Genomic DNA, 13872 nt, shown 5'->3' with positions numbered 1-13872 from the left:
GCGATTAGGTATCTCTTTAGGGATTAATTTATCATATAGGTATTTTGCGACGCGATTGTCGAGTATTTTTCTGCGTCGCAACCGTATACTGTCTGCAATAGTCTACATCCAAAAGTCCCCCTTAGGCCCAGTCGTGAATTATAAAAGCCACTCAAGATACTTTTAACTTTTTAAGAAACACTGCCAAATACTAATAGTATTGTATTGTAATTATTATCTTTACTCTTCCTAGTAATATCACATTGCTGCCGAAGGAATAAAATTATATTTTATTCATACAAATGTTTTGCGCGCCGTGTGCCGTGCGCGCGGTGGCGCTGCGTTGTTGACGCTGGGATAAAAATTGGGGACTTTGCGTCTTCGATTTATGAACATAATGCGACTATTTCCGAGCATGCTTGAGAAATTTCTATGTCCTTATGATATGGTTTAACAAGCCCCTTCTTTCGCAGCTGATGACCTGGAATCGCTGATAGAAGTGGTGGTGCGAGCCACCAACCAGGGCGTGCCGGCGGCGCAGAACGTGAGCGGCGGACCCAACTGGAGCTTCGGACAGTCGCTGTTCTTCTCTTCTACTGTCATTACTACTATCGGTAAGAAGTTTGTTATATTTACCATTCCTACCACCACAAACCACACCACCACTTCTGCCGAATGTAAAGAAAGTTTTGTAGGATTTCCCTTAGTTTGAAGTAGATCTGATTCATTCCGGTTGCATTCTGAGAAAATACTTTAAAGAAGACAGCCGTTCAGCCATCATTGTTTATTAAAATCGTGTGCTTTATCTGACCTAAGAACATGAAAACGGAAAACCCAGATATTTTTATTAAAGTAAGTAACATTTGTTCTTCACATTGTCAATTTTAAGTACTTGTTTAACTAAAAAATAATACCACTTAAATAATTCCATTAAAACAATATTTTCAGTCAATGGATTTCCAAATGGATTACAGCGACCTTTCAAGGACTATGACCTGAATCACCCTGAATTATTGAATAGAAATCAATAACGATTTTAAAAAGGATGTGAAATATTATAAAAGAATGGAAAATTGACCGTAATCAATTTGTTCCTTGTTTTTTTAGGACTACATTGATGGATGGACCAAATTTTTAGGACGGCAATGATCATTTATCTTGTAAAATAAAACTGGAATCAATAGGGCGCCTGTTAATACGTGAGGGATTCTCAAAAAAGTGGCATCGACAGGTTAAAGTTAACGAAAAAAAAAATTTTGTATTTTTTTTACTTTTAAGAATGAAAAATATGTTTTACTACTTCAAGTACTCCAAATTTTCAAAAGGGAAGGGAAAATGAAGAAGTTATTTTCAAGACGTACAATAACCTATACCTACATTGAACACAGGTTAAAGTTAAGCAGGTTACAGTGAAAAATACATTCTTTTTTATTTTTTCTCTTGAACGGATAATAATACGAATGTCTCACTTTTAGCATAGATGAATAAACAACAATACAATATTAAAATGATATTATTACATTAGGCCCCATACCAAATTCGTAAAATAATCGAGACAAGTTAAAGTTAACATTCCGTTACAAACCCCAGATTCCTGCCTTTAACTACTTGTCTCTACGAAACTACGACACTTGGGTCATGCATGATGGTACCCTACGGTGGTTAGCTTGATACCTACTTAACTAATATTTTGCCATAGTTATGATCTGAATAAAATTTTCAGAGTAAGAGATTATGAGTAAGATGCAATACCGCGCATATCCTCCTGACACCGAGCATTTAACTGAAATAACTTGTCACTATGACCGAATGTACTTTACAAAGCATTAAACTATTTCTGTTGGAAAGTCCGAGACCTCGCATGTTGAATAAAACCTAAACTAATGTGTTTCCTGAGTTTTCACTAAAACAAAGGCGTTTTAATATTATTGGATTAAGACATTGAGCATATTTTTGTTTTGGTATTTTTTGTCCTTTATAAAGGACTTTAGGTCATTAAGGCATAAGTAGGTTACGTGTATAAAATGAAACAAATTATTTAACATTTTAAGAAAATTTAATGTAATGTTACACATTAAGTACTAAACAATCATATTTTTTATTTTTATGAATATAGTCTAAAATCTTTATTTGCGAACAAGAGCAATGTAATTGCAAGTCCCTTACTATAATTAACATTTCTGGTTACACTTTTCTACAATTAAGTTGTACAATTCATCATCCAGGTATTCCTCCACATACTCGTTGATGTTTGATGGATCTTGAATGGATGGCAAGTAACATGGTGAGGACAAACCTGGCAAATCAACGTCGAACTTATCTCGTTTCCATGAAGCAACATCTTGTGGCCGACTTGGACCTTGACTGCGAGTGCCACCACGTATACGAACCCGACATCCAGAACGTCGTCTGCTCCGATCTCGACGTCCAGTAGCTCTACCGAGGCTACGAGAACGACCTCGACCTCTTGGTACATTGCCATCATCGCTGTCGTAACTGTCGCTGTCGCTCGAGTCTTCCTCAGCTGAAGATCGAGATTCATTTATGAAAGCGTATACCTCCTCAGTGAAATCTTCATCTTCACTCGAATCTTCCAATTCGGAGTTATTAAGAAGTTCTGTAATATCGCGGTCTCGTAACGCTGAAAATAATATATTCACTACTTTAGGTATAAGTGCCGAAAGTGATTTACGTAAGATCAATTTCACAAACTTAAAACATAAACTACGAACGATGTGCCTTTCTATAGGTTTAATATTTTTACGACGATTTATTTACTTTATTATTCTTTATTACCACACAAAAGTACGTAATTTCAAAAAAATGTTTACTAATTTGCTATTCTACAACAACCCTACATTAAAACAAGTGAATTTAACAAAAACATTTTAAGTTTTACTTACTGCGTCGGCCACGTGCCGCCATCGTTCCAAACTCCTGAGCACGCGTTACAAGAATGGCGGCCAATAGGTAGGATATCTCTATCGAACTTCAAGGACAAACTATCGCCATTGCTTAAATTTCATTGGCTGCGAGCAATCATGTGACAAATAATTTTTTTGCGGGAAAAAACAAACACTCGGGAATTGAGGCTACCTGTAGGTCGGTCGTCCGTTGTCGATATAAGAAGTTCAAAAATGGTCGGCCTTTCGAGTACGATTTATTTAGCACTTTGTAAAGGACGCCAGGTGTCAGGAGGATATACAGGTTGGTACAGGTTAACAGTGAAAATATCCTTGGACAAACTTCGTGCGTGAATATTGTTGTAAAAAAAATATATAAGGCACGTGCAATGTACATTTTAAAAGGTATTGTTTATGTTATTATATAGCATGATATTTTATTTACATAAATTGGTGCTTATAAAATCTAAACAACTAAAACTGGAAGAGCGATGCTTTTGGACAAGACAGGTTACAGTGAAAAGTGCTACTCTTTATTTTTTATAAATAATTATAAGTATTCAATTTAAATAAAAATAATGACTTGGCCTCGATAAACATTGTTTTAGTTTATCTAGATACATTTTTGTTTCATATGAAAAAGAGCAAATAAACATACATTCAAAAAACTCGATGACAGGTTAAGATGCCACTTTTTTGAGAATTACTCACGTAATTTTGTTAAAGTGAACATATTTTTGGTTGTTTGACGTTGTGCACAAATTATCAACTGATAAAATCTTATATTCCAGGCTACGGCCACGTGACCCCCCTCTCCAAGATGGGCAAGCTGTTCTGCATGCTATACGCAGTGCTGGGTATCCCCCTGACCCTGATCCTGCTCTCGGCGCTGGTGGAGCGACTACTGCTGCCAGCCACGGCGCTGCTGCGGACCCTGAACGCTGAACTTGGCCACCTTTACAGGCCTTTTACTATACGGCTGGTGCACCTTTCAATTATTGGTAAGTACTACAAAATTAAAGTGCTGTTTATAGACGCCTTTAAACTGTGCAGCGCATATCTCTTACAACTATATTAAACAACTGCGTCAACGGCTTTTTGCAAGCCACGAACAGTTGATAGATAATTATAAAGTAGGTACCTACAATGTGTTTGTATTAGCAAGTTGCATTTGAAATAGGCTGTTGCAGAACCTATAATCGCTGAAGGTTTAGATAGGTATTGGTTAAAGAAAAGTGTTGAATTTCTGTCCTTATTGATACTGCGTCAGAATTGTAGCCTACTCGCTCCTGACTGTAAAAGAAGGTTAGAAAAAGTACCAGGCATCGCCAGTACAGCATATGTTCACTTAACACACTAATTTATTTGCTTGAGGAGCCCCGATTGCCCGCTACGTCTTTCGTCACATCTGCCCTTCCTCCGCTTAAATTGCACGGAATTTGCAGACCGCACACAAGTTTAAAATCAAGTTATCAATTTGACTGTCGCATTCTCCATTCCAGTGACGTTCCTGGTGGTGTTCTTCCTCGTCATTCCAGCTGCGATCTTCGCCTCCCTTGAGCCAGGCTGGGACTACCTGGACTCGTTCTACTACTGCTTCATTTCGCTGACCACCATAGGCCTGGGCGACTACATTCCTGGAGACTCACCTGGGCAGGAGTACCGCCCCTTGTACAAAGTGGCTACTACTTGTAAGTACGGTTTGATTGGAAATTACTTATACATTTTTCAGAATTACTTATCATTTCTGTGAAATTATTGTTTTGTTTGACTGACTGCTGTAGATGTACTCATGGAGTAATCGGATAGGACTTTGGTTCGTTCAGACACAGACTTAGTTACAATAAGTCGTAATTGTTGGAAGGCGTTGTGGTATCAGATGAGCTTCATTAGCATATACTGGTACAGCTGATGCTTGATGGTCCAAACATCCATCAGTGTTCAAACCTTGTTGATTTTTCTGTATTTTTATCGCGTTATTCATAAAGACGCTACAACCCTCAATTATTTACTGATCATTTGTCTTAATCTGTCTTTTTGACCGATGTATTCGTAAAAAAGGGAACAGACATCAATTAACTAGGTAATTGAAGCTAGTAAAGTTCCATGAATTCCATGAGTATATTCCTTGACGTCTATTTATTTCCTATTCCAGTCTTCCTACTGGCCGGGCTGACATTCCTCATGCTGACATTAACCGTTTTCTACGACATCCCGCAACTGAACCTCAGCACTGTCTTCTCCTCCGTGAAACTGGACGAGGACCCGGAGAAGATGCGTCTCAGCGGCTCCGGCGTCATGGGTCCCGGCTACGGCATCGGCGGCCTCGTCATGAGGGACGACTACAACCATCACGACCAGCGCCGGTCCGTCGTGCACATTCGGCCACATTTGGACGACAGTCCCAGCCCTGAGGACACCACGCCTGTCCATGCTAGGGATATGAGGGTGCCTCATGTCCATTAAGCGGTTACGTTGGACTTGCCTGGCAAAATGAACAAATTTAAACCAAAATAAACAGTGAATAGATCTTCATTGAGAAGGGACAAAGATCTAGAAAGTAAAAAAGATCGATCAGAGAGTCAGATCTGTTTGCTCTTGCTGTTTTTTTGTTTGTAACGTACTCGATATATCAAAACAAATGTTAAGAATCACCACTATCGACAATTATCGACGTGTGCACTACAATTCACGAGATACCTACGTTTGTTTTGGAGTACGCGATTTTAAATTTTGCCTAGGCATGTCTTAAGCGTCAGGACAATTGGCTATATTGACAGCATTTGCAAGGGAACAAAGAAAATGGCATTGCCAATTAGGAATCTCTTCACGCTCTAGGATTCCTAAGTCTATGGCTGTTCCCTGAGTAAATAGCAAGTGCTACGTAAAAAATAATCTGACAATCATTTGTTTTTATGCAATGTACTTGGCGCGGAGCATAATTGGCATAATTCGAATTCTATTTATGTAAAAATATAGTTCATATAGTATTCCTTATATAATATTTGAAATATATTTCAATCTATATTTAATACATGACTATGCTCTTTTTTATAAGAGCGCAGTATTGCGGTAGGTATGGTTTTGATTTACCTAATTGTTTTGAGTATGAAAATGATTTTGTCTATAAATAAAAATTTTATAATTATGAGAAAAGGGTTCATTTAAATATATACATATATATATATAATACATGAAAAAAGACCATCAAAACAACTAAAAATTAAAAGATTGTTGTTTCTTAAAAAAAAGTGTCAAAGTAGGTATCCATACGTTTATACCGTGCGAATATGTGCCTAATTCGCAACTCCTGTCGATTTAAAACACTCCCTTCGGTCGTGTTTTAATTTATAGCCACTCGTTTTGAATTTCCTCTTTTCCGCACTTGTATCGTAAATAACTATTTCGATGTAGACGGTAGACCCTCAGGCGCCCTCAGGAGTGAAATGCATCGAAAATGCCTACTTTGATATGTGTATCTACCTTGTGCAAGGAAAATGTCATCTATGTTTCCTGCATGTTTGTACAGAACTTTACAAAATTAGTGTTGTAGATATATCAATAAAAAACAGCTTAATATCCAAATGGTTCCAAAATTAAACTCTGGAGAAATCGCATAAGTTCATAGGTAACAAAATTTCTTAATTTTGACTGCGCAGTCTTCAAATTGATACTTACATGCTACAAATATGTAACGTAGGTACCTAAATTATTTCACAAACTTTGCACACGCTATCACTTGTTTCCATGCACCGCATTATATCGAAGACCGTCCTCTTAAAAAAACTAACAGTGATGTTAACAATTAACATACAGATATAGTGCATCATTATTTTCCATCGTATTTTCTCGGAAACGTTCGTATTTGTCATGCTAGGTACTTCAGTCAACGTCAGTACTTTTTATACCGAGACTAAATGAAAAAGCAAGACACGTTCGTACGTTTACGTAAAAAAACAATGGAAAATAATTATGCACTATATAATACCTTGGAAAATTCGTCGAATTCACAACCGCTGGTGAAACTAGCTGAACTGAGCACATTAAGACTGACAAGGATTTAACAAATTTTCGCACTTTTCTATTTTCACATTAGATTTTGTATGGGGACTAAATGACATAAATAAAAGTTTCAAAAAAAGTACTCCTTTTCAGAGGGTAGTGCAAACTTATCTGTCTATCGTCTTTTTTTTTGCTCAATACAGACTTAACCTAACCTGAAGTATGTTAGTATTTACTATTTCATTTCAGTACATTGTACCCTAAAATTCTCACATTTGAAGTATCACTATTAAGGAGAACTTATATTATCCAAAAAACTATGTAATTTATTAAAATACGATGACGTTCTACCGTTTATATCCACTACCCTTATGTGCTAGGTATGGCAGTAAATAGACTGAACAACTTTAATCATTCTGATATGTAATTGTGTATACGGTTTACAATCTTTATAATATTTAAATATCATATCATTGTAGCATGATCCTATGGAATCAAACCAATAGGTATTCGACCATTTTTTAATTACCATTTAAATAAAAGTGATTTTTAAATAATCATTGGAAAATAAATCAGATTTCTCAAACCAACCACCAAACAATACATAGTCTGTCGTCTCAGATTTTATTTTAAGTTTATTTAATTTACAAAAGGTGAGCAGAATTTTTGAATATGCTCTCCGCCTTACTTTTCAAGACACTAAAATATTTGTTTATAGTCTCATAAAGTCATAACCCATTTCCGTCAGTAAAAAGGTAGCAGATTTGAAAATTGTAGGGTTGATCTCCAATCAAAAAATAAAATCACGCCTTTTTTACTGATATAATGATGTTTAGCGAAACTATAGTAACATTAGTAACTATCATGTAGGACTGTAGCTAAAAATTAAACGAAAAAAATACTTACACAGTTTATAAGTACCTACCTACAATATTATATTATAGGTAGTAGTTAAAAGGTACACCGTTCTTTATTGAACTAAATATTAATTGCAAATAATAATATATATGTGCTGTAAGTATACACGAAATACCTAAAGTTTATTTACATGTAACGTACGTATCAATTCGGTGTGATAGTTGACCAATAATTTAGTAGATTATCAGAGATTATCAAAAATATATATTACTTATATATGTAATTATCTTTATTTAAATCCTTCAATGATAATATAGTAAGAAACGTAGAACGTTGTGGCGTAAAACGCAACTTAATTTGTGCGTAGATAAACGGTTTTAGTCCATAGGTTTTGTAATTATACCACCAGTTTTAGTGAAGCTTTAATTACCGAAAATTAACCCTTACTTTATCCTTATGATTCCATGATTACTTCTGTTCTGTATTATGTACGTATTTGGAAAGTAGAAAGTGCTTTTAAGGTCTATGAAACTGATTGGTGACTCAGTCCCAAAAAGACATACAGATGTAGTGCATAGTTGTATTCCATCGTATTTTCTCGGAAACGTTCGTATTTTTCATGCTAAGTACTTCAAACAACGCCAGTACTTTTTGTACCGGGACTGATTGAAATAGCAAGACACGTTCGTACGATTCAGTGAAAATACAATGGAAAATAATTATGCACTACATATCGTACTGTACCCTACTTTTCTATTTTGCTGTGCAGAAGGTGGGATTCTGAAAGTGGTCCTTTCGCCTAAACATCACAAATTTACCATTTGCATTATAATCTTTCATCTAGTGTGGCTGTGACTGATTAAATTAATATCAAATGTGAATACATTACTACATATTTATAAAATCCACAAAGTACGGTTAGCATAGCAATAGTATATTCCGTTCACTTTGAATCGAAACGCAGTGACAATATTGTTGACTTATGACAAAAGAAACAAAATGTAAGTTTTTCTTAATAATTATAATGTAGGTAAACTACTACAATTAGAAAATTATGATTTGCCGCATCTATCTTATTAATCTTAATATTAGATGAACGGAATATCAGTCGATTCATTCGCTGATTTCATGTGTAGGTATTCGTATAGTAGTATATTTTTTCTAAAAAAATCCGTACCTACATTTTTTTATAATTTAACGTAAACGATTTTAAAAAGCAATGTAATATCTGATCGTACCTAATTAATAATTATGTATAAATTTAAATAATAAAATGGTACCCTATTATTGTGTGAGTCGTGTTTGTTGTTTTATTAAATGGATAGGTACTGAAGGCCCTCTGGAGTGTTTGTATGTTGTGTTAAGGATTCTATAGGCACAAAGTTCCGACCGCCCCCAACAACATGCAATGAAATAAACATTTTATTTTCTTAACTAGGCACTAATAAAAACAAAGTTATTAGTTGAAAACTTCGTTCAACGAATGCCTTGTTGTGGGGCGTGGCCAACGATAATCGCAAGCTATAGATGGTCAAGCAAATCTTGTCAGTAGAAAAAGGCGCAAAATTCAAATTTTCTATGAGACGATATCCATTCGCGCCTACACTTTTCAAATTTGCCGCCTTTTTCTACTGACAAGATCTGCTTGACCAACTTTATTTGTTGCAAAGTCTATAGAAGCCTTATGCTATTTTAGGGAAAAAAATCTTATAATTTTTTTTTTAGTTTTATAACTACTTATAGTCAAGCCACTTCCGTCAGTAGAAAAGCGGCAAATTTAAAAAATATAGGTGGGAAATATCATCCCATAGAAAATTAGACTTTCGCGTCTTTTGCCCTTTTTCTACTCTACTGACAAAGTTGTTTGACAGACTATAATTACCTTTTCCTTATTTTTTTTCAATAAAAATGTAGTGGTTTATAAGAACTATTTCTACAGGGAGCTATCTACGATTGTATAGTTGGTCAAGTAAATCTTGTCAGTAAAAAAAGGCGCGAAATTCAAATTTTCTATGGGACGATATCCCTTCGCGCCTACATTTTTCAAATTTGCCGCCATTTTCTAATGACAAGATCTTCTTGACCAGCTATAAAAAAAATCTTTACTAAGGCATGTTATTAAAAAATATTTCACCGAGTTAAAAGATTTTATTTCAAATTTACGAATAAAAATTATAAGTACCTAGACTTATATAGGTAATTAAAATAAGTAAATACATCGTTTTATAAAGTTAAGAATCAAAAGTTGTACTGGATATAAATTTAGCTGCCGTATAAAGATGTGTAAAGGCCTGTCCAGACGGGACAGTCAAATAGACAATTTGATCAGATAAAAAAATTGCCCTAAACTCACTTCCTAAGGGCTACCCCTAACATCAAAAAAGTGAAAGATTGTCCATTAAATTGACAATTTAACCAGATTGTGCAAATAATTGTCCCATCTGAACACCCAGCTGATAGTGGTCACGGCAAGTATTTATTAGAAATAATTATTATTATTACCGTATAACTTAAACAAAAAATATAAATAAAATACCTAATCGTTAAACTCACGTAAGTGTAGGTACATTTTTGTGTAGAATAGACACGTATAGTTATACATTAGTGCAGAACAATAACACAAAAATAAAATGCTTTAAGTGGATAACCGCAAATCAAATTAGACCCCAATCTGTAACCTACCTACTTGAAACCATTCACAAATAAACCAGCTTGAAATGTGATACCACTTTTATTTCGACTTTCCCGAAAATATAGGGCCAATTACATCATCATATCAGCCATTTTTCTGTTTCACCAAATATCAGCACATCGTTAACAATATTTGAAATGTAGAACCAGTAATTGGTTCATATGCAAAAATATCAAACGCCCCGGGTCCTCGCGCACCGCGCGGGGGCACAGCCGGGATTGACGCCAGGATGATGATGATGCAAAAATATCAAACATTGAAAATTTTTGGCAATTAGAGACAAAGTATTTTTTAGAGACCAGTCACTAAGTTAATATAGTCGGGCAAACCCAATTTGTCAGTAAATTAGAACAATAAAGCTATACTCGTCCCTTTCTTTTGGGTGCTAGTACTAGAGTAAGATAAAGACAGTATGATCCCCTTTGTCTGTTTGAAATGAGATAGTCCTGGGCCAAATTATACTCTGTCAAGCCATTTCCGTCAGTAGAAAAGAGCGGCAAATTTAAAAAATGTAGGCGCGAAGTGTTAACCTGTATCCAGACGGGATGTTCAAATCGACCGATTTGATCAGAAATGAAATTAGCGTCAATCTCCAATTTAATCACCAATTTTAGATTTATGGTGATATTAGAGCCCTATAAATTGAAAAAATGCCCCAGTACGAAAATACTGGCGTCACAAATTGGTATTCTTGCGTGCACATCTCATTTTGTCGGTATTAACATTATCGGCGGTTGAAATCGGCGATCCGAATTGGCGTTTGCGTCCGCACGTCCTGATTCGATCGGGCAATTTAATCAGATTGGCGAAAAATTGACTAGTCTGGATGCGCCTTTATTGTCCCATAGAAAATTTTAATTTCGCTCCCTTTTTTTACTGACAATCTTGTTTGACCGTGTATATTCTTTCAATCGCGCCCGGCGACCGTATATGTAGATGTCTAGATTTGGCCAATTTACTTCATACCTAAAAACTACAATGTCTGTGTATATATAGGCATACTGTACATTCTAACAAGACATTTAAAAAGGAAGAAGGCCAGCAGTAATTTTATCTATATACAACTAACGTGAAGGATTGATAAGAAAACTAATTTAGAAATTGGAAGTTTGTGTACGTCATTAAATGTCTTGTTAGAATGTACAGTATGCCTATATACACAGAGACATTGTAGTTTTTAGGTATGAAGTACCAAATGCAAAAAGTTGAAACTTACGCAAGTAGTAGACAAGAATATCCCTACAACGTCAGATCCCTACTAAAACCGCAACAAATGGAATTATTAAAATACTCCCTTAAAGATATCAAGCACCATATTGTCGGGCTATCCGAAGTGCGAAGAAATGGAAACGACATAATTGAAGATGAAAACTATATATTCTGCTACACGGGCAAAATTAAAGGACAACATGGAGTAGGATTTTTGATAAAAAGAGAACTAAAAAACAACATTGAAAACTATGTTGGGATATCGAAAAGAGTCTGTATGCTCAACCTTAAATTTGAAACTCATAAATTGTCACTCATACAAGTATATGCACCCACACTTACAGCAACAGAAGACGAGATCAATGCCTTCTACAATCAAATAGAGTGTGCAAGAAAACAAGCAATCGGAAAAGAAATAATCATGGGCGACTTCAATGCAAAGATAGGGCAACGAAAACCAGGAGAAAACAATGCCATTGGACCTGCATGTTACGGTGACAGAAACGAAAGAGGTGGCCGTCTGATACAATATGCTGTGGAAAACAACTTTACTATCATAAACACATTATTTAACAAAAATGTCAAAAAATTGTGGACGTGGATCACACCAGATAAGAAAAGCAAAAATCAAATAGACTACATACTAAGCAACAGCCGACAGCTCTTCAGTAACATAGAAGTTCTAAATAACAAAACTTTTTCCAGCGATCACAGACTTATAAGAGCTACAATACAACTGACACAACAGAAGAAATGCAGAGCAAATTTTAACAAAGCACAGGGTAGCCTAACAAACGACCATAGCAAAGCAGAATACCTCCGCACCTTAAATAAAAAAGCAGAAGAAATCAACTGGGTGCACAACGACACCATAGAGTCATTTTACGCTAAAATAGAGTCTTCAATACAAGAAAGTCTAAACAAACATACTAAAGAGAAAAACCAGAAAAATATATTATCTGAAGCAACAAAACAACTACTAGAGAAGCGCTCTACACTACAGCATAAACCACTAAAAACAAAAGAAGAAAGAAAAGAACTAGCATCACTCTACAAAACAACAAACAAAATGTTAAAAAAAGACTATGAAAATTACAGACTCCAAATAATAGAGCACAATTTAGTTGAATCTGGAAGCCAAAACAGAGCATATAAACAGCTGAACTCAGAGAAAAAATGGATACCAACTCTTAAAACACAGAAAGCAACTAAAAAACTTCAAACACGGAAAGAGCTAGTGGAAGTAGCTACAGATTTCTATAAAAAACTCTATAGTAGTGATAACTCAACTAAGAAACAAAGTGAAAATATAGACCAGGACCAAGAGGAATGCACCAATGTACAAACAGCCCAAATTACCGTTCCACCATTTGACGCTCAAGAAATACTGAAAAATATAAAGCGATTAAAGAACGAAAAAAGCCCAGGAGCTGATAATATACCCAACGAAGCTATAAAAATTGGAACTACTGCTCTGATTGGCCCCCTTACTATACTGTTTAATAAAATACTTGAAACACAGATAATACCTCAACACTGGGCAGAATCACGGATTATTCTACTGTATAAGAAGGGCGACCCAGATGACATTAATAACTACAGGCCGATTAGCTTGCTGCCCACATTGTACAAGTTGTTTGCAATGTGCCTTGAAAAAAGAATAGAGCCACATATAGAAAAACACCAACCAAGCGAACAAGCAGGTTTCAGGCCAGGGTACTCTACGACTGATCACATTTATACTTTAGAGCAGGTAATAGAAAAATACCTGGAATTTAACAACCCACTCTATCTAGCCTATATTGATTACGCCAAGGCATTTGACTCTATAACACATGAGAGCATTTGGCAAGCACTGAAACATCAAGGAGTTGCAAGTACGTACATAAATATAATTAAGGATATTTATAGAAAAAGTACGAGCCGTGTAAAATTGGATAGACTAGGGCCCATTATCAATATAAGAAGAGGTGTGAAGCAGGGAGACCCACTCTCCCCAAAGATTTTCATATCAGTGCTACAGGACATAATGAAGGACCTAAACTGGAAAGAAAAAGGACTATACATCAACGGGCAGTACTTATCAAACCTTAGATTTGCAGACGACATAATATTATTTTCAAAAACACCGTCACAACTGGAAAACATGATAAATGATCTCTGTAGAGTGAGTGAAAATATTGGGCTTCAACTAAATACCTCAAAAACGAAAGTTGCTACAAATAGATC

The 13872-nt window shown here is 35.6% G+C and overlaps 1 protein-coding gene and 1 long non-coding RNA gene across 6 annotated transcripts in view; one reads left to right on the top strand and one right to left on the bottom strand.

Moving 5' to 3' along the window:
• LOC134794182 (potassium channel subfamily K member 1-like) overlaps window positions 1-7000 on the top strand; it is a 101665-nt gene extending 94665 nt beyond the window's left edge. For all 5 annotated transcript variants that reach the window (XM_063765913.1, XM_063765916.1, XM_063765914.1 and 2 more), the window contains 4 exons: window positions 453-593; window positions 3674-3883; window positions 4385-4573; window positions 5038-7000. In XM_063765913.1, coding sequence (XP_063621983.1) covers window positions 453-593; window positions 3674-3883; window positions 4385-4573; window positions 5038-5348 — 851 coding nt within the window. In that variant the 3' untranslated portion in view covers window positions 5349-7000. The remainder of the gene's footprint in view (window positions 1-452; window positions 594-3673; window positions 3884-4384; window positions 4574-5037) is intronic.
• Window positions 7001-12751: 5751 nt separating this feature from the next.
• On the bottom strand, window positions 12752-13422 carry LOC134794212 (uncharacterized). Its single transcript, XR_010144646.1, has 2 exons — window positions 12895-13422; window positions 12752-12832 (listed from the first exon to the last, which is right to left on the bottom strand). It is a non-coding gene; the product is annotated as an uncharacterized LOC134794212 (long non-coding RNA).
• Between the last annotated feature and the right edge of the window lie 450 nt (window positions 13423-13872).

The sequence above is a fragment of the Cydia splendana genome, chromosome 10 (genome assembly GCF_910591565.1).
Source record: "Cydia splendana chromosome 10, ilCydSple1.2, whole genome shotgun sequence".
In the NCBI taxonomy this organism is placed as follows: domain Eukaryota; kingdom Metazoa; phylum Arthropoda; class Insecta; order Lepidoptera; family Tortricidae; genus Cydia; species Cydia splendana.
Note: the sequence above shows the minus strand (reverse complement) of the source record. Positions and strands in the feature narration are given on the sequence as shown.